The 19,778-nt window shown below is 52.3% G+C and overlaps 1 protein-coding gene across 1 annotated transcript in view; it reads left to right on the top strand.

Annotated features, from left to right (window-relative positions):
- Window positions 1-2,535: 2,535 nt before the first annotated feature.
- ONECUT2 (one cut homeobox 2) overlaps window positions 2,536-19,778 on the top strand; it is a 41,185-nt gene continuing 23,942 nt past the window's right edge. Inside the window, exon 1 of the mRNA XM_028524518.2 lies at window positions 2,536-4,104. Coding sequence (XP_028380319.1) covers window positions 2,877-4,104 — 1,228 coding nt within the window. The 5' untranslated portion in view covers window positions 2,536-2,876. The remainder of the gene's footprint in view (window positions 4,105-19,778) is intronic.

Here is a 19,778-nt window from a genome sequence, read left to right as displayed (position 1 = left end):
CATTAGAGAAAACGTGGAAAAATCTGCTTTAATCTAGCCCAATGAAATTATACACAAAGAAGCCAATACTATTTCATGATTTCCCTGAGATCGCCAATATTGATCGAGGGAAGGGGGAGCGTCGGAGGGAGAGAGAGAAGAGAAAGGGAGGGGGAGGGAGGGAGCCAGGCAGGAGAATATGCAACTCACCTTTCAACTCCCCAGCACGTGACTGCTCCCAGGCACACTGAAATGCAATTCCCTGAAGGTTTACCTTCTTAGCCTGGTAGATGAGTTTATCATTTTGAAAAATTATTTAAATGGCAATTTATATATTTAGTTTTCTGCACAGAGGCAGTGCCTATAGACGTCACAGGCTGGGGTCACTGGCCATTCTTTGAGGCTGAAGCCAGGGCAGAGGAGGCTGCGTTCAGCACTAAGGCACACCAGACGGGCTCCTTCCCCAGCTCGCTCCTCTGCTACTCTGTGTCAGCCTCTCAGCACTCCTGGGCCAACAAGAGGGTGCACTCTTGTTAGCTTTTGTTCAATTCGGTGTGCATTTCAAACATTCACTGTGCAAATTATCCCAAGTGTCTGGACGCCATATATAAGGTGGGCAGTGGGAAGACAGGAGGAGGAGAGGGGAAGGAGGAGAGGAAAGGCAGAGAAAGAGGAAACTGAGTTATTTTGCCTTTCTAGTGTTGTGACACTAGAGAGGTGAGCATCCCCAAAAGTATGTCTAGCCATGTAGGGAAGCATCCACTTTCTTGTCTGAGCGTTGAAATCACAGAGAAGCAGCTATTTGAAAGAATAACTGGCAAGGTATTGTCCAGAGCTCAATAGTAGACCTATGAATAACCTCACTGTACATTTCATGTGACAGGATAGTTTAGAGGGGGTGGGGGATGGGGGGTCCCTGTAGCTGGAAGAGAGGAGGGCACCTGTAAAAGGTCAGGGAGACTAAGAACTATTTTCAAACCTTTCTCAAGCGCTTGGAAGGCACATACAGTATTCCAGGCAGTGTCCTTGTTTCTTATCAAGTTTTCTCTAACAGCTGGAAGTGGTTGAAGGGGGCTGTCTTAAGGAGACCTCCTGCTCTTCTTTTGACAGCTGATCAAAAGAAAATAGGTCACGCTTCTCAAACTTATGTCCACCCTGTCCTTAATTACTGTCTCTTTAAACAAAGGCAACATCTGCGCAACCTCAGCTAGCTTGAACCTTCGGAGGCAAACAGAGCGCAAGAAGAAATCTGTTACTTTTAATGCTTTCAATGTTGGGTGACTCGCTGTCTTCAACCACCTCTCCACTCCCAACCCGGGCCGCAGAAATCTCTACCTTCTCTGGACCCCGCTCCACTCCTAGTCCCCGACCCGGCGCAACTGAACAACGGAAATTCTAGGTAAAAGGAGGTGTACTTCTGAAAGCTGCGGCTTGCGAGCGTTCTAGAACTCGCCTGGGCTCTGGTCTTTCCAGAAACAAGGTTCGAATATACCGATGTCTGTCTGGGCTTCGTGGCATCTACCCACAGCCGTTACCCGGGGCGTTCCTCTCCCGGGATTCGAGGGAAGTGTGTGTGTGTCCGCGTTTGGGGAAAGATCCACGGGTGTCGTGCCAGACGATTTACTTACTCCCTGCCCCCAGGAGAAGTGTGCTCACTATAGGCATCAGCAGTGATCCTGCCGCCACACTCCCGCCACCCCCAACACCACCACTGCCCATTCTTTCCAAGCGTCTAGTGAGGCAAGTATTTGGTCACCTTAAAACCGCAGCTCCTGGAGTTCTAGTTTTGTTTTGCAGTCTAGCAGGGCCCTTCTGAACCCTCATAACTGGGAGATTTATTGCCTCGCTGGGTAATTAAATAATGTTATTGTGTTAACTTTGCATACATTACCACGGCCCGGCCCGAGCCTGGGTTTGCGTCCCCGGCCGCAGCTTACAGGCAGCGAGGGCGCTGGAGTTCCTCTGGCCGGGGAGATTACGCACGCCCCAGTCTCGGGAATTTACCCTGCATTAGAATACATTAGTGCCTGCATTTTAAAAGGCTAGAAACTACTGGCTCCCAGCTAGGGATGCTTACTTAGGAAGTGGCTTGCTAGGAGACGTGTGTTTGTTTTTACACGAGCAGGTAGTGGAGACCTTTCCTCCCAGCTTTCTAGCCGCGAGAGAAGCTTCGGGGTGAGGCAAAGGGAATCAAAGCAATACCCTTTATCCCCAGATCGCAGCTGCTCAAAAGGGACACAGCGCGGCACCTTCGACACGATTTCGGTCCCCTGCTCGTACTCTCGCCTCTCTCCCTCCTTTACCCTTTCTCCCCCTCCCTCCCTCCCTCCCTCTCCTTGACGTTTGATTCCAGTGGCTTAGGAGGAAAAAAGACACAGAGCCGTCAGCCAAACGTGAAAGGCGCAGCCCCACCCCCTCCCAAACCATTGGTAGATCCTCGCATAAGGCCCGCCCCCCGAGCCAGCTGTGGCTTCTGAGTGGCTGTGCGCAACGCTCTTCGGGCACTGCCCCGCCCCAGGTCCGGGAGGGTAGGTTGGCTGCCCCGGCCAGCGGCAGAGCCCTTCTGGACAGCTCCCGCTCACCCAAACAGAAGACGTCGGCGCCGGAGCGGGCTGGGACATGGCTAGGCAGCGCGCCGGCCCGAGCGGTGGGGCTCGGTGATCCCTCCCTCCCTCCCCGCCCCCTCTCCTCTCCCGCACTCTCGCCCTGTTCGCCCCCACCCCCGCCCCCACCCCGGGCGCGCCCGCCCGCAGCCCGGGGCGCACACCGCACGCACGCTCCCCCTCCACACACTCACGCACTCCGGCACCCTCCCCAGCTCCCGTGGCCGAGCTCCGCCACGCGCGCCTTGCTAGCCCGCCGGCCGCCCCCGCCGCCCCCGTGCCCCGATGGACTGAATGAAGGCTGCCTACACCGCCTATCGATGCCTCACCAAAGAACTAGAAGGCTGCGCCATGAACCCGGAGCTGACAATGGAAAGTCTGGGCACTTTACACGGGCCGGCCGGCGGCGGCAGCGGCGGGGGCGGCGGCGGGGGCGGCGGCGGGAGCGGTGGGGGCCCAGGCCATGAGCAGGAGCTTCTGGCCAGCCCCAGCCCCCACCACGCGGGCCGCGGCGCTGCCGGCTCACTGCGGGGCCCGCCACCGCCGCCAGCGGCTCACCAGGAGCTGGGCACGGCGGCGGCAGCAGCGGCGGCGGCGTCGCGTTCAGCCATGGTCACTAGCATGGCTTCAATCCTGGACGGCGGCGACTACCGGCCCGAGCTTTCCATCCCGCTCCATCATGCCATGAGCATGTCCTGCGACTCGTCCCCGCCGGGCATGGGCATGAGCAACACCTACACCACGTTGACGCCGCTCCAGCCTCTGCCACCCATTTCCACCGTGTCGGACAAGTTCCACCACCCACATCCTCACCACCACCCACACCACCATCACCACCACCACCACCAGCGCCTGTCGGGCAACGTCAGCGGCAGCTTCACCCTCATGCGCGACGAGCGCGGGCTCCCGGCCATGAACAACCTCTACAGTCCCTACAAGGAGATGCCCGGCATGAGCCAGAGCCTGTCCCCTCTTGCCGCCACGCCGCTGGGCAACGGGCTGGGTGGCCTCCACAACGCGCAGCAGAGCCTGCCCAACTACGGGCCGCCGGGCCACGACAAAATGCTCAGCCCCAACTTCGACGCGCACCACACTGCCATGCTGACCCGCGGTGAGCAGCACCTGTCCCGGGGCTTGGGCACCCCGCCCGCGGCCATGATGTCGCACCTCAATGGCCTGCACCACCCAGGTCACGCTCAGTCCCACGGGCCGGTGCTGGCACCCAGCCGCGAGCGTCCACCCTCATCCTCGTCGGGCTCCCAAGTGGCCACATCCGGCCAGCTGGAGGAGATCAACACCAAAGAGGTGGCCCAGCGCATCACCGCCGAGCTGAAGCGCTACAGCATTCCGCAGGCGATCTTCGCGCAGAGGGTGCTGTGCCGGTCTCAGGGGACTCTCTCCGACCTGCTCCGGAACCCCAAACCGTGGAGTAAACTCAAATCTGGCAGGGAGACCTTCCGCAGGATGTGGAAGTGGCTGCAGGAGCCGGAGTTCCAGCGCATGTCCGCCTTACGCCTGGCAGGTAAGTCAAGAGGGTCGCCCGGAGCCAGGCTGCTGGGGAGAGGGCTCCGGGATGCTGGGGCCCCAGGTCCACGCGCCTAGCACTTCTCTTGGTTCCCTCCTGCTCTTCCCTACACACTTTCTATTTCTTCTCGACTTTATTTCCTCTTCCGTTTCCTCTTACTCTTCTCCTGTTCTGTTTTTTTTCCTTCCTACCCCGTTTACGGGCTCTCCTCTACCACCTGCCCCGCATACGCACTTCATCAGCCCTCCCCTCAGTGTGCCGACTTTGCCCTCTCTTTCCGGGGCGGGATGGGGTGCCTGGTGTCCGCTAGGAGCCCTCTCTGTCCAGGACTCACAGAGAACACTATTGCCCGTATTCAAAACCCTGTGTGCACTTGAACTCTTGCTTAGACAATGTGTTTCAGTTTTCCAGGCTGCCTATTCTCCCTATATGGAGGCAGCTGAGGGGCTTTGCTCTTCAGAAGAGAAAAAAATCTCACCGTTTTCCTACTTAATGTATCAGGCAAACTTCTTTGGTCATTGGCAGGAGTCACAGCCTTGCCCGCGCCGGGAACCGAGTGGCCAGACTCTTAACGGCGGTTCCTGCGCCCTTCTGCAGGCTTGGCACTGGCGCGGGGACTTTCTGACCCAAAGGGCCTGTTTACACCAGCTCCGGTGTCGCTGTCCACAGTGAGGGGAGGGTGCAAGGATGAAACTTGGGTCTGCCACATTCATTCACCTCTGGGAGGATGGGGAAAGAGAAACTAAGAATAGAGAGCGCTGCGCCTTGCTTGCCAGCCACCCTTGCCCCGCTCCGAGTGTTTGCTGGGATTCGCTGAGGTTTGGCTGGGCTCGAAAAGAGGTTAGGTGTTTGTGGGAAGGGGTGCTGAGAAATTAAGACGCAGGTTAGTTAACACATCTTGTCCGCGGGGCTCCAGGCTCCGCCTTTGCATTAAGCGGACGCTGATTGTGCGCTCAGCCGGGCGGGGAGGGCTGGCTGGCCGCGGGAGGGGACGATTTGACGCGCTGGTTACATTGTTCTGGAGCCGGCTTGGGTCTTTGTGCCTCCTCTAGCGGCGGAGCCGCGAGGTACACCCCTCTATTGTTCTAGGAGCACAGACACCTCCTGCGTGGGCGGTGGGAGCCGAGGAGAAAAACGCGGCAGTGGCTGTGACTGGCACGCAGTTGCGCGCTTTTGTGCACACAGACCCAGAGTGGTGCGCGTGGCAGTTGCGCTGCCACCCCAGATCCAGCCTCGAGTCCATAGGGGCTGAGTGTCCAGGCACCCCACTGGGGAGGACACACGGTACCACACTGCAAACCGGGTTGGGCAGCTTCTCTTGGACTGGGCGATCGCCGACGATCGGCGGGCCATCAAGGGGACAGACAAGTCGTGGTAGCAGTGATTTACATAGGTGAGGGCAGTGGGACGCGCGAGGATCTGAGCCAGCTGCACACTACGCGCTTCCGGAGGGGAGAGCTGAAGGAAGAGCTCCGGCTTCCTCTCCAGCGTCCCTGGGCTTTCCTCGCCCCGCTGAGCCTGGCCTCTGTGCATTCAACGCCCGACAGAGCTGGGGGACATGACAGGCGGCATTTTCACCCACGTTTGGGGGAGGGGGCGTTTCTGATCTGACTACCTCGGCCTTCGCCGACTGTTGGAGGAATCCTACCTCCAGTGCCCCCACCCCCGAGTGTTGCTCTGAGACAGCCAAGAAAACCAGCTTTCCCGCAAAGAGCTTCTTCAGATCGGTGCACTCCCAGTGCTTTCGCTTGGATTTAGAAATCTACTTTCTCTCTCCTTCAGCTTACTCTTCATTCCCTCCTACATTTTTCTCTGATTTGCTCTTGGTTCCTACCAAGGATTAAGCAATGAATAGAGAATAGCGGTGAGAAATACATTGGAGGCTTACTGACAATTCCCAACAATGTGGTTCCCTTTTGTCTTAGCCCCCCCGCCCCCCCCCCGCCACCCCCAGTCTCTCTCTGGCGAGCTCCAGCACGTGCTGGCTTCCCGGACTTGCGCGGCCAGAAGGAACGTGGCAGCTGGTCTTTGGGGGGTACCGTTAGAGGCATGATGACAGCTATTCTACTCCAGCGCATCTCAGAGCGCTGCCGCCCCCTCACGCCTGTCTCGAAAAGGACAGAGAGGGGGAAAAAACACGTGCCTTCCTGCCTCTGTATCTGAAAGTAAAGTGGCAAGTACTGCCCTTTACCTGTTAGCGCTTCTCGGCGTTTACAATGGCCCCAAGCATTGCTGGTTTGAAGGATAGGTATGGCGTCTCCGGGGTTCACCAGTCCTACCACCCACCCTGGGGGAGTCCCCGGATGACTCCTGGAGGGTTTGGGGAAGAAGAATTGAAACTCCCTGTAGGGGAAACTGAAAGCCTCCTTCAGCGAGTGGGAAATTCCTGCTGAGGACCCCATTTTGCTTAAGCATTCAAATGTGTGTCTGTTTTATTACCCCAAGCTGAAAAGGGACAAGAGCTTTAGCCTTTTTATCTGGTCATTTTATCAGCAACTACAAGCGTGTTGAGTGCTTATTATTGCATAGAAGGCTTTTCAGTTTGGGGTCAGCAGATCAGTCTCTTCAGACACTGACACAGAGGCTGGGATTGGTAAGTAGGTATTATGTGCTCTGGAGCGCTAAGGGGACGGGAGCAAATGGAGAAGAAAAGCGGAGGGCTTCTCCGCCTGGAGTATCGATCTGAATCCCGCCAGCACGTCGCTGTGGACCCGCGCCTTTCCTCTCTCGGGCTGCGTGGGTTAGGGGAAGTAAAAATCCAAGGAGCTCCACGGGGCGGCTGGACCTGTCTTCCAGCCCCACACCTGGGGGAAGTGGCGCCCCCTCCCCCCCCCCCCCCCCCGCTCCAGACCAGGCCTGTTCTTTCTATGTATTTCCTAAATTTAGTTTCCTTTTCTCTTTCTCACTTTGGGTCCCTCTGGGCCTTGCCAGAGGCCCAAGCAGGCGAGGGTTCGAGAGACTTCAGAATTAAGGTGTCTGATGTGGGCCATTGCGCTGCAAACCTCACCCTTAGGTGAAGCACACAACGTCACAACAGAAGCAGGTCTTTCCTTTTCCTCCTGCCCACCGCCTCCGTGAATCCTCAATCCAAGGCGGCATTTCGAAGGGGAAAGGAGATGCGGGGAATCCCAGATCGGCCCAGCATTAGATTTCCGAGACACAGACTCCAAGTGCGCCGTTTCACTCGGGAAGGGGGGTGAGGCAGCAAGCATTTGAAACTGCGCCGAGTCGGGCTTCTTCAGAAGTGTTTCAAGGCTGGCTCCTGCGGGCAGTTTTTATCAACTGGGCTAGAGGCTGCGAGGGCACCCCCCCCCCCCGCCCCGCGCGTTCGACAACCAACCGTCTCCAGTTTGGAACCCAAGAAAAGCCCCCGAACCGAGCCCAAACACGAACAAAGAGGGAGAGAACCCAGGCAAGAGCCTGGACAGGCGTCCCGCGGAGGCAAATCAAGGCCTAAGCGGCGAGAGTGGATCCTCCAACGCCGGGAAGACAAGAGCAGAGCCCTTGACAACAAATGCTGTAACCCTGGCGCCTGGGGTGGTCCCCTGGGAGCCTGCCCCTGGTCTCTACCACGGACAGGCACGGACGCACGGCCCTCTCCGGGCAGCTACTCGCTGCGGGCGGCCGACCTGGAGCTAGCACAGTTCAGACAGCGGAGGGTCTTTAGCCCACGTAGACGCCACCGCCGCGGCCCCCCGAGGCCCGCCACGAAGCAAGGAAGGGCAGTGCCTAGCGGCTCCTGCTAGGGACACCGGTAGCAACGTGTCTCCTTCCCAGCGGGGACACCTTAGGCTACGCTGGCGGGGTTGGGCGGGGCGGGACTCCGTTCGCAGACCCCCACCCCAACCCGCACCCCACCCCCACCCTAGGGCACCGTGCCCCGCTCAGCCCCTGCCTCGCTGCAGTTCAGTTTGGGATCCTGGCCCGAGAGGCCGCAGGCAACCCTCGTCGATACAGAACACGCGATATTCCAGCCCGCTGGCTGGTCAGATTAATAATTTAGAAGCTCTCGCTACTGTCCTTGCTTGGTCAAGCCCCGAGCGCCTCGAGGACACCTCCCGAACGCGCTTTGGAGGGGGAGCGGGCGGAGGAGGCGGGACGCAGGGGAGGGGAGTGCGGCCGTGCGCGCGAGAGTAGACCAGGCCGCCCGGCGCCCTCGACACGAGCAGCAGCGCATTTATTTTTATTTCAGACTTTCTACCGTGTGGTTATGTCACTTTCTCAAACAAATGTGTATATGGAGGGAGATCGATGCTGATAATGTTTGGAAGATTAAAAGAGCATTAATGCTGGCAACAATAACGTGAACGTGTGGACCCAGATTTCATTGATCTGGAACCTGATCCGGCGCGTTTCCAGTAAGCCCGACGGCGCGCGCTCTTCCCAGCAGAGCGTTCACCAGCGCCCCGGCTCCCCAACTGCCAGGTGCTTCCCGCCGCGCCGCCTCCCCAGCTCCAGGCGGGTTCTCTGGCCCGGCCGCAACTCCTCCCTCGAGCAACCCCGGCCTGCCCCTTCCTACCCGAGGCTTTCTCTTTGTCGCCGGGCTGCCTGCCCACTTCCCCAGCCCCGCAGGCACACACCGCTTTCCGTGCTCCCTGCCTCGGTCTGCGCAGCCCTCACCCGTGCCCTCCTAGTCCTCCACGAGCCGTGTCCACCCGGGCCCACCTCTGGTGGAGCAGGACCCGGAGCAACTTCCTTCCTCCCTCGACACCATCTAGGAAGTTCGGTCACCCTCTCGACATGCGGGAACAATCCAGCGCTACCTTGCAAGTGGTGTCTCTAAAGCTGTCACCCGCGCAGCTTTGGGATCCCGGATCCGTGGATCCCCTTCCCGTCCGTGCCTCTTCTCATTAAAAGAGCGCGTTCGCAGACTTTCTCCACGGATGCATTAGTTGGACAATTAAATGCGGCCCCGGTGACAAAGGCCTGGGCTTCATTCCTCAGAATCGTCTGCTCTGCAGCAGGCTAATTGGGCCAACCGGCTGGGGCGGGAAGGTAAGACAACCAGACCGCCCCCCCCCCACCCCCGCGCCAAAAAACACCTCCTCCTCTTCTCAGCAGCGGGTGAGAACCAGGGCTCAGGCCTAGCCGGGCCCGGAAGTGTGCCCTAGCTCCCCTGCACCGCCACCGGCGAACGTGTCTGGAAAGAAGGAAAGGTGCGAGGCAGCAGTGAGGATGGGGCGGGGGCCTGATAGGTCTGGATTTTTGAAATTCTAATTCCTCCAATTGGAGAAGCTAAGCTTTTTTTTTTTTCCCCCCTCGAGAAAGGCTCAATCTGGAAGGAAAGGAATGTTTTCCTTCCTTTTCCAAGAATCAAATGAGAAAAAAAGGGGAAGGGAAGAGGAGGTGGGGGGGGGGATCTTGCATTGTTCTGCTTTGAGGTGTGGCAAAGGGTGAGTGGGGTTTTCTTTCTGTTCTCCCAGATGGGAGGCATCTTCCCACCGGTCGTGTTCATTAAGGAAGGCGGCTGGGATATAGCTCCTTGGTTCCTCCTCAGAACGTGCTCTCATCCCCCTCCTGAAAACTGCAGTGAACTAAGCCAGGTGGTCAGTGATGGGATATAGAAACCAAGGGGGGGCGTGGTTTCCTTCTAGTTAGAAGACCACTGGCCCCCTCCCCACATACCCCACCCATGAGAGGCCCCTACGTTTTCCTTCTGGAGAGTTGAGTGGCATTTTGGAGAGTGGGTTCTTAAACTCTCCCCCACACGCACCTTAGAATCCCAAAACAGGGTGGGAATCCTGGTGAACGGTGAGGGTGGAACGGAGAGGAAACAGATTCCCGAGGACTCTCTGTGTCTCCAAGAGCAGAGCCACCCCGCTGCCCTCCTGAACCCCATCTGCACAGATGTAACAAGGGCCCAGGCCGGGAGCTTCCCCTCCCCAGCTCCAGGCCTGAACCTGAGAGGTCAAAAGCCTGCTTCTCCTGCTGTCTTCAACCCAAAACTTCATTGGAGGGTCACCCACTGTTTTTCTAGCTGTCAAAGCCTTGTTCTAAATGAAGATGGGAGGGAAGCAGTTCTCAGGGAGAAAGCCCTGGGCTCTACCACGCTGTGGCTGGTAATGGTGCTGTCAGGCCCTGCCTTCAGGAAAAGCAGTATCATGGAGGGGGAGGTCCCTGGAGGACCGAAATCCTCAGAGGAGAAGCGGGAAGATTTGGCTTCTGGGTTCCTGCCAAAGGAAGGGAAATGAGGAGGGAATTAAGTAGAAATAATTGCCTGGATAAAGGGCCCTGGGGGAAGGGGTGGATATTGAGGCACCCTGGGTATTAACCTGCATCCAAGACCCTCTGGATTACGCTCACACTTGGCCACTCAGGCAGCCTTGTTCTCCCCTGGCCTGGGGAAAGTCGCTTCATCCAGGGGGACACTGCTCTTGGCGGGGAGAGGCCACGATGAAGAAGCCCACTGGGGTCACTTCTGCTGTCAGGTGCAGAGCCTGCTCACGGTGGTCTGGTGGCCCACTGGCACCCCTTGTCACCCAGCCTGACCTTGTAAGCCACTTCAGTGACTTTGGGAAAGGCTTTTTGATTTCCATGCCTCACTCAGGACAAAGACTTGGGAGGAAACAAAATAGAAACGTGCACCGGTTTTTGCAGGGGCAGGAAGGGAGGAGGCGGGAAGTTGATTGGGTAACGCAGCCCATCCACAGCCTGGCGAGGCTGTGGATGGGCAAGGCGTAGAGGCCGCGGCTGCAGGGTGTGCAGCTAGAGGTAGTCTCAGCCGAGGGGCAGGATTCCTGGAAGCTGTGGACATTTGTTATGAAAAACTGTCCCACACAAAGTGTCCCAGAGGGAAGGGAGGCTGTGCATTCCACCTTGACGCCTCTTTGGCCATTTGAAGATCCATTACTCTTCTGTAGAAAGCAGACTTTGTTTGGGTTGGAAGCACACCTCCAACGTAATTTAATCAGCATTGGACTTTGGCTCGTGTAATCAAATATACATATACTTTCTCCTGCAGGAAGAAAAATAATTTCTCTGTAACTGCTATTGACTTGAAGTCATGTAATCTCTGGGAAGCATCACATTTTTAAAGGGAAAGGTAAAATGAAGGGGAAAAGAATCCACAGTTTTAGTGGTTTGCCTTGTCCTCGCTAAGAGAGCCAGTTACCACCTAGGAAAGGGCAGAAAGAGCATTTTAGAGCTTAAATACTCGTGCTGCTCCCGTTGTGGGTCTTTCTCTTCAGCTTCCTCTGTGGAGTCAGCCTCCCAAATTTACTTTGGTAGGAGACCCGGTTGCCTAGCACCCCAAATCCTGGGAACTGGGGCTTTATATTTACATGGGGTAGAGACATCCTTGGAGGAACCCGTTTGTTCCATGTTTTCCTCCCCTGTTTGGAGAGGCCACTGGCAGCAGCGGCAGCAGCAGCAGGATCCCAGTGGACAGCAAGCCCCTTCATTAAGGGTGATTGGTAGCCACTGCCAGCTCGCTCCCCGCTGCGTCCCCAGGGCGTTGCGTGTGCAGCTCTGCCCTAGAGCGTCCCTCCAGATCAAGCTTCGCCTCCCCACCCCCAGGGCGAGGCTCTGGGCTTCACCCAAGTTGAGTCTGTTAGGGAATCTGTTGTAAACACAGATCCATTGATTTGCATTTGTCAGAGAGTAAAGTTAAACCAGTGAAAAGAGAAGCCCTTACCCTTTTATGCAGGGCCAGGGAAACCTTTCATATTGATCCTATTGATCCAACCTTTCCCTTTAAGGAAACCACATAGTTAAAGACCCTCGTTCAATAGATTTACCCTGTGCTTGTGATATTCCTTTAAGTGTTCTCATCTAGGATAGCTGGGCATTAAGCCCATACTCCAAACCAGACAAAAATGAAAAGAGGGTAGGAGGGGAGGGGTCAGGAGCCGGAATTGTGGGAAGTGAAATTGAATCAAACTGAAATGTGTAATGATTTGATTGGGGATGTTTTCCTCATTCTTCTGCGGTGACATGCAGGGATAAGGACAAGATGGATGTATTTAGCACCTCTCTCTCTTCTCTCTTCTCTTCTCTCTCTCTGTCTCTCTCTCTCCCCACCCTCTCTCTTTCTTCCACCAAAGAAAACCTGCTTTTATGCTAGAGTAGCTACATCTCAGGCACGTCATTTCTACTGTAAAATTATTTCAATCCACTAGCTTGGTTCATTGATGCTGGTTCACTTCAAAGCAGTAATACGCCCACAAAATTGTCTTGGTTCATTTGTAGCAAATCGGGGATAGAATGGTCCCCAGGAAGCACAATCTTTTGGACCCTGCATGTGAGCGTGGACACTGAGTGAGGGCTTGGAGCTGTGTGTTCTGATGCAAGTTGACAAACTAAGCCAAGAGCAAGGTACAACTTTTCCTACAGAGCAGTGTAAGGTGGGATAGGAATTGCTAAATATTGCTCAGTATCCCTCGTGTTTGCAGATGTGAAAATGAAAGTCCCCTTTGTTTCCAGAACTGTTGGCATGACCCATTTCATTTTTTCCTTGACCCTTTGGTTCTGTAAATAACATCCATTTGTGATTTTCCCCCAACATGGTGCACGTACTATTCCTAATTGGCTATTTCTTGGGTTGTGTTCAGACATTCATGTTTGTTTTATGTGATTGAAAAATATTAATGATTCCTTAGGTGAGCTAATGTATTTATCTGCTGAGTGAGTTCAAAGGGCAGAGTTCAGCTTTGGTTCAGGTTAATTGAACAGGAAGCAGTGAGCTCTCCAGGCTGTGTTGAACAAGGGACCAGTCCCTTAAAATATCACACTCAGCAAACACACAATTTCATTGTCCTCATCCTGGAATCTGATGTAAGACCGCGCAGCTCTACTCGGATTGCCTGTTTAAAACCCCAAAGCAAAGCACGGCAACTGCAACAAAACCCTCGAGTCCCCCTCGGGGAAGAAGAGTTTTCTCATTGGCTAATTGCTTTATTGGTAGCACTGACCTGCAGAGCAGCTGCAGGGGCCTAGATGAAGGCTGAGGCCTCCGAATAATGTGCTCCATTAGAACAGGGCAAGGCATTTTTTTGTTTACTCAATTGGAGCGCCCTGCAAAGTGCCATTAACCCCAGCCCAGCCGCGCTTGTGCTGCAAAAGCCAAAGGTCACGCCAGTCAGGCTCTAGGATCAGCTCGCTCAGCCTTGGTGGGAGGGAGGGCACATCCTGCTGGCATCGCCCTCTCCAAACTTGGCCCAACCCTGGTGGGCCCTGCCAGGGCTTTGACCAAAGCAAGCATTGCACAAACTGTTTACATTTCCTAAGTGCTGAATCATGTTAGTGATGATTAAACAGTTTTGATCTGAGCACCATCAATCACACCAGAAAAAAAATCCTCCCACTGACCCTCCCTTTTCTATTTATGTTCTCTTCATTCCTGTGCATTACAGTAAATAGAATTGTGCAAACGGTGCTTTTTTTTTTAGCAGGAATATAGTCTGGATAAGTGCCTGGGTCAAGAGGAAGACAGGCCGCCAAACAGAGCTAGGGGGGTGTTCAGCAGAAAGAAGGTTCGAGGTGGAGCGGCAGTTCAGGCTTGCACGGAGAGCCCCTTGAGCTAGAGCGCCACCTGCCGGGAGTCGTCTCACTGCCATGAGCTTTGCACCTCCCATTAGGCCCCGCCCCTTCCTTCACTCTGTTCCCAGATCTGGGTCTCCATTCCTCACCCTTCTGACCACTACTTATATTTTCCTAGACGTTTCTTTAGGGACTTATTCCTGGTCCATTGGGACTCTAACCTCTGCCTTTTGTCATCCGTTATCCTGGAGAAATCAGCAGTTAGGCCGTTGTGGGTGAGGTGATCCGCCCACCCTGCACATTGAGGTAGGAATCTCCTGTTTAGATGGAAAGTGTTTGGGGGAGGAGGGGCCGAGAGAGCAAAAATATGTGTGGGACAGGAGAGGAGTGGTCATGTGTTTAAGAGAAATGGTGCCAGTAAGGGCTGTCCCAACGGTAAGGTGCTCTGCGAAGGTAAAATATTGTACAAAGGCGAGGGGGCAGGAGAGAATTGGTATGGGCAGGGAGGACATCAGGAAAGAGATATGTCAAAGCAGCGAGCCAGAGGTGGGCTCTGTGGAATCCCCGGGGAAGAGAGAAAGTGAACCAGCCGTTCTGCAGTTGCAAAGAGGTGAGCCAGTGAGCTGGACCTGGAGCCAAACCGTGGAGCTGGCTGTAGCTCTGTGGGCGGCAGCTGTTTCCAGACTCGCCTCACATCGATCCCGGCCCAGAGCCCCTGGCAGCAGAGCAGCAGTGGGTGGGTCGCTGTCTCCACTCCTGGGCGCGGGCTTCAGCACCACGAACAGCGCCACGGCGCCCTGGCTGCAGCCTCGGCAAGTTTCCATCTCAACCCAGAGAAGGCATAAAGGACCTCTGCGGGGTGAAAACCGGGCAGGACCCCGATCAGTGGCTCCAGCTCTTGATCTCAGCGCGTCCCGGACAGAGGAGGGCCTCAGGTTTTCCTCTCGCACCCCATGGCTTCGATTCTCTGCCAGAGGTCAGGGATAACAAAGGGAGAGGAGGCAGTGGTGAAGACAGGACAAAAGATGCTAAACGACCCGTTCCTTCCCAAGAGGAAGAGCATTACCTCCGGTGGGGGTCGGAGGGATTGAATTATTTTTCACGATGTTCTGCCTCCTGCAGGCACTGATTGCCGCTCTCAACACAGTAGTTCAGATTTAGGATTTCCTCTGAAATCTGGTTGCCCCGCACACAGGTGTACACAGATGGATGCTTTCTGCCCCACTTACATGCGCCTGATTTTTGAAAACATGACTTTCATTACATCAAACAATGCTCTCACTTTATATCAGCAGAATGTTGCAGGGACTGCCAACTACAGAACATCACTACCTCCCATAAACCTAGAGACTGGGTTTGATTTCTTGAGAGTCATCCTTGATAGAGTTCTCTTTAAGAAGTACCTCTCTACCGCTTCTTTGGGTCACTTCCCCCAGGCCACACAATGAGGTCCTGTGGCTCTGGCCAGGGTGAGAGCTGACATTAGGCACTGACCCCTGACTCTAGCTGCTCTGCGTTATTTTGTGTTTTTACTCCCGAGAAAAGAGGCAGGTGGGTCCTTTTGACCTATGACTGGGCACAACTCCAATCCTTAAGACCTTCTAGTAAAATAGCCTGTGGCTTCCCAAAGCCAATTAACATGTGAAACTCTTGCTTGATTTCAAGGAATTTTATACTTCAAACCCAATTTATTGCTAAAGGGAGGTAGAGCGTGGAAACAGACAAATGTGCCCTCTTTAAAAGAAAGTCAAAGGTATGATAAATGAGACTTTCTTCCCTGTGACAGTTCATCTTTAAATTCCAACTGACTCTTGGATGAAGAGGAAAAACTTCCAGCCCAAAACGAAACTAATCTGGTAGAACATTGGTTCTTATTGTTGAAAAAATAATAATTTTTGTGTGTTTGTATAACATTTTTCTCTATTTGAAGCAGATCTAAGAACAGGTTTCAGATTTGTTTGATAAGCCTGAGAAAAGCAGTTTCTCCAAGCTACGTGATCTTTGAATTTGCAGACATGCATTTCTTAGTAGTTGTTGGGCTACACTATCAAAATCTCTTCCAGTAAAACATGGATTAGACAGTAAGCAAAGTGCTTTTTTAAATGTCTATTTTAAATGCATCACTGCATATTATCAAAAATAAAAACAAGGCAGCCCATAGATGCAGACAACAGTATGGTGATTACCAGAAGGAAAAGGGTATGGGGGAGGTAGAAGAGGGTAAAGGGGGTGACTTGGGGTGGTGAATGCACAATACAATACATAGATGATGTATTTTGGAATTGTACACCCAGTGAGGGGATTGGCCAAAGAACATATGTGTATAACCCATAGACACAGACAACAGTGTGGTGATGGCTGGAGGGAAGAGGTGGAGGCTGGGTGGAAGTGGACAAAGGGGGTAAAATGGGGACATTTGTAATAGTGTCAACAATAAAAAGAAAATTAAAAAATAATAAATGAGTAGAATCATACCCCTGAAACATATGTCATTTTCTTAACCAATGTTACCCAAATAAATTCAATTTAAAAAAGTACTTCCGGCCAAGATGGAGGATAGGTAGATACACTTTGCCTCCTCACACAACCAAAAGAAGGACAACAACAAATTTTAAAACTAAAAAGAACCATAAGTGCCAGGAAATTGAACTGTGTGGAAATCTGACAACCAAGGAGTCAAAGAAGAAACATTCATCCAGGCTGGTAGGAGAAGCAGAGACCAGCAGCCAGGGTGAAGAAGACATGCGGCAAGGTGGAGGCTGGAGGACAGGGCTGGGGAGGCAGCAGCTGGTGGAGCAGGCAGTCCCACACTTGCGTGTGGGTAAACTGGGCGGAACCACTGGGAAGCAAGACAGACTGTGCAACCCAGAGTTGCAGCATGGGAAAAGAAAGCCTCAAAACCTCTGGCTGTGAAAATCTGTGGGGGTTGTGGCGGTGGGACAAACTCACAGCCTCACAGGAGAGTTCGTTTAGAGAGACCCACAGGGTCCTAGAACATATACAAACCCACCTACCCAGGAATCAGCACCAGAGAGGCCCAATTTGCTGTGGGTATCGGGGGAAGTGACTAAAAGCCAGAACAAGTGGCACTGTTCCCTCTGAGACCCCTCCCCCACGTACAGCGACACAACACAGGGATGTGGGTTGCCCCACCCCAGTGAATACCAAAGGCTCTGCCCCTTACAATGTTATAGGTGTGCTGAGACAAAGAAATGTCCAAATGAGAGAACAGATCAAAACTCCAGAAAAAGAACTAAGTGATGAAGAGTTAGCCACTCTGTCAGATGCAGAGTTCAAAACACTGGTAATTAGTATGCTCACAGGAATGGTTGAGTATGGTCGCAAAATAGAAGAAAAAGTAAACACAATGCAAAGTAAAATAAAGAAAAATATATACAGGGAACCAACAGTGAAGGGAAGGAAACTGAGACTCAAATCAATGATTTGGAGCAGAAGGAAGAAATAAACATTCAACTGGAACAGAACGAAGAAACAAGAATTAAAAAAAAAAATGAGAGGCTTAGGGACCTCTTGGACAACATTAAATGTTCTAACATCTGAATCATAGGGATGCCAGAAGGACAAGAGGAAGACCAAGAAATTGAAAACTTACTTGAAAAAATAATGAAAGAGAACTTCCCTAATCTGGCAAAGGAAACAGACTCCCAGGAAGTCCAGGAAGCTCAGAGAGTCCCAAAGAATTTGGACCCAAGGAAGCATACACCAAGGCACATCGTAATTACATCACCAAAGATTAAAGATAAGGAGAGAATCTTAAAAGCAGCAAGAGGAAAGGAGAGAGTTACCCACAAAGGAGTTTCCATAAGACTGTCAGCTGATTTCTCAACAGAAAACTTACAGGCAAGAAAGGACTGGAAAGAAGTGTTCAAAGTCATGAAAGGCAAGGACCTACATCCAAGATTACCCTATCCAGCAAAATTATTGTTTAGAATGGAAGGGCAGATAAAGTGCTTCCCAGATAAGGTCAAGTTAAAGGAGCTCATCATCACCAAGCCCTTATTACATGAAATGTTACAGGGACTTATCTAAGAAAAAGAGAAAGATCAAAACTATGGACAGTAAAATGACAACAAACTTACAACTATCAGCAACTGAACCTGAAAAACAAAAATAAACTAAACAATTAGAACAGGAACAAAATCACAGAAGTGGAGATCACATGGAGGATTATCAGTGGGGAGGCAGTGGGGGGAGAATGAGTGAAAAGATTCATGGAATAAGAAGCATAAACGGTAGGTACAAAATAGACAGGAGGAAGTTAAGAATAATATAGGATGGAGAAGCCAAAGAACTTGTATGTACAACCCATGGACATGAACTAAGGGGCAGGGGAAATGCTGGTGGGAGGGGGTTGCAGGGCAGAGAGGAATAAAGGGGAGAGAAAAAAAATAGGACAACTGTAATAGCATAATCAATAAAATATACTTAAAAAAAATAAGGCAGTCCACTCTGCAAGAGCTTGTAGTAAATGCATTTCCCTTGTAGTGAACTCAGTGTGAGGGTTTTATTTGTTTGTTTTTAAGATTTTATTTATTTATTTTTATAGAGGGGGAAGGGAGGAAGAAAGGGAGAGAAATGTCAATCTGTGGTTGCCCTCGCACACCTCCTGCTGGAGATCTAGCCCACAACCCAGGCATGTACCCTGACTGGCAACTGAACCAGTGACTCTTTGGTTCACAGGCCAGCACTCAATCCACTGAGCCACACCAACCAGGGCTCAATGTGGTTTTAAAATAATATTTTGACAAGACTACTGTGTAAACAGGACCTCTCCTATAGTCTTCTTTGACTGCAAGTACTAAAAGATGTGTGGAATGAAAGAACTTTTTGCTTTTCTGAAACACTGAGAAATTCCCAAATCAAAAAGATTTTTCTAAATCTTGGATTTAATTGCTTCCTAATGTATAACCTAAGGAACTCAGTGAACTTAGTTCACTTCAGTTCACATTGAAGGCACAAGAATGAATTCTTTTTTTTTTTAAGATTTTAAATTTATTTTTAGAGAGGGAAGGGAGGGAGAAAGAGAGAGAGAGAGAAACATCAATGTGTGGTTGCTGGGGGCCATGGTCTGCAACCCAGGCATGTGCCCTGACTGGGAATCGAACCTGCGACACTCTGGTTCACAGCCCATGCTCAATCCACTGAGCTATGCCAGCCAGGGCAAGAATGAATTCTTTATTCATTCACTTTCAATATCTGACCTCTGTCATCATTTCCTACAACTTCTGAAAAGGAAGAGAAAGTCTTCCTGTTGACGTCCAATTCCTTGATCTGATTTTGGTCCCCTGCCTCTCTCGCCTTCTCAGGGCCCCCAGCTTTCCTGTGCTTATCACCATTTACTCTTCATTACTTTCTTTCCATCAGTATTTTGTGCTCTAGTCTCTTCTTTTTCTGAAATGCCCCCCTCCCCAAAATCTGTTCTAGCTTTCTCTCTTCTCTCTCTTCACTTCTAAACAGAGCTGCTCTAACTCGGCATCTGTTTCTTACCTCCTCTTCCAGGACCAGCATTTTACAGTCTGCTTCCGCCCACACCTGTTGACTAGCCCTGCTCTTACCAATGTCACTGTGGAGGTCTTTGTGGTAAAATCTAACAGACACTTCTCAGGTCCTACTCTGTTCTCTCTACCGAATTTGACACACTGCTGACCACCCTTTGCCCTCCCTTTCTTCACCTGAGTTCTGAAATACTATATTCTCTTATTTTTCTTTTTATCACTCCAGTGACTCCTAAATCCTCCTTCTGGACTCCCCTTGCTCTGCCCATCTGGATCAGCATTCTGGCCTAGGCTATTTTATTTTTTCATTCAGTGTACTCACCCTGAATAGTCTCATCAATTTGTTTACTGTTGCTCTGTGCTGAAGACTTCCAGGTCTCTCTCCAGCCTCGCTCTCTCTCCTGAGCTCCATATCCCTACTTCCTCCTGCATCTGGACATCTTCGCCTCCAAGTCCACAAACTCAGTTTATCTTAGAGTGAACTCATGTCCCTGTCCCCTCAACCCCTTCACTGTCACCACCAAATATCGATCTTGTATTTTTATTCCTTCCCTCTTTCAATAATATCAGCTTGTACACAGAATCTCAAGCCAGAAACCAGGAAATCAACTTGGACTCTTTCTAGTTCCTCTACCCCATCATCAGCTACGTGAGCCAGGTGGGTTATACCTTTTAAAC

Source organism: Phyllostomus discolor, chromosome 9 (assembly GCF_004126475.2).
Source record: "Phyllostomus discolor isolate MPI-MPIP mPhyDis1 chromosome 9, mPhyDis1.pri.v3, whole genome shotgun sequence".
NCBI lineage: Eukaryota > Metazoa > Chordata > Mammalia > Chiroptera > Phyllostomidae > Phyllostomus > Phyllostomus discolor.
Note: the sequence above shows the minus strand (reverse complement) of the source record. Positions and strands in the feature narration are given on the sequence as shown.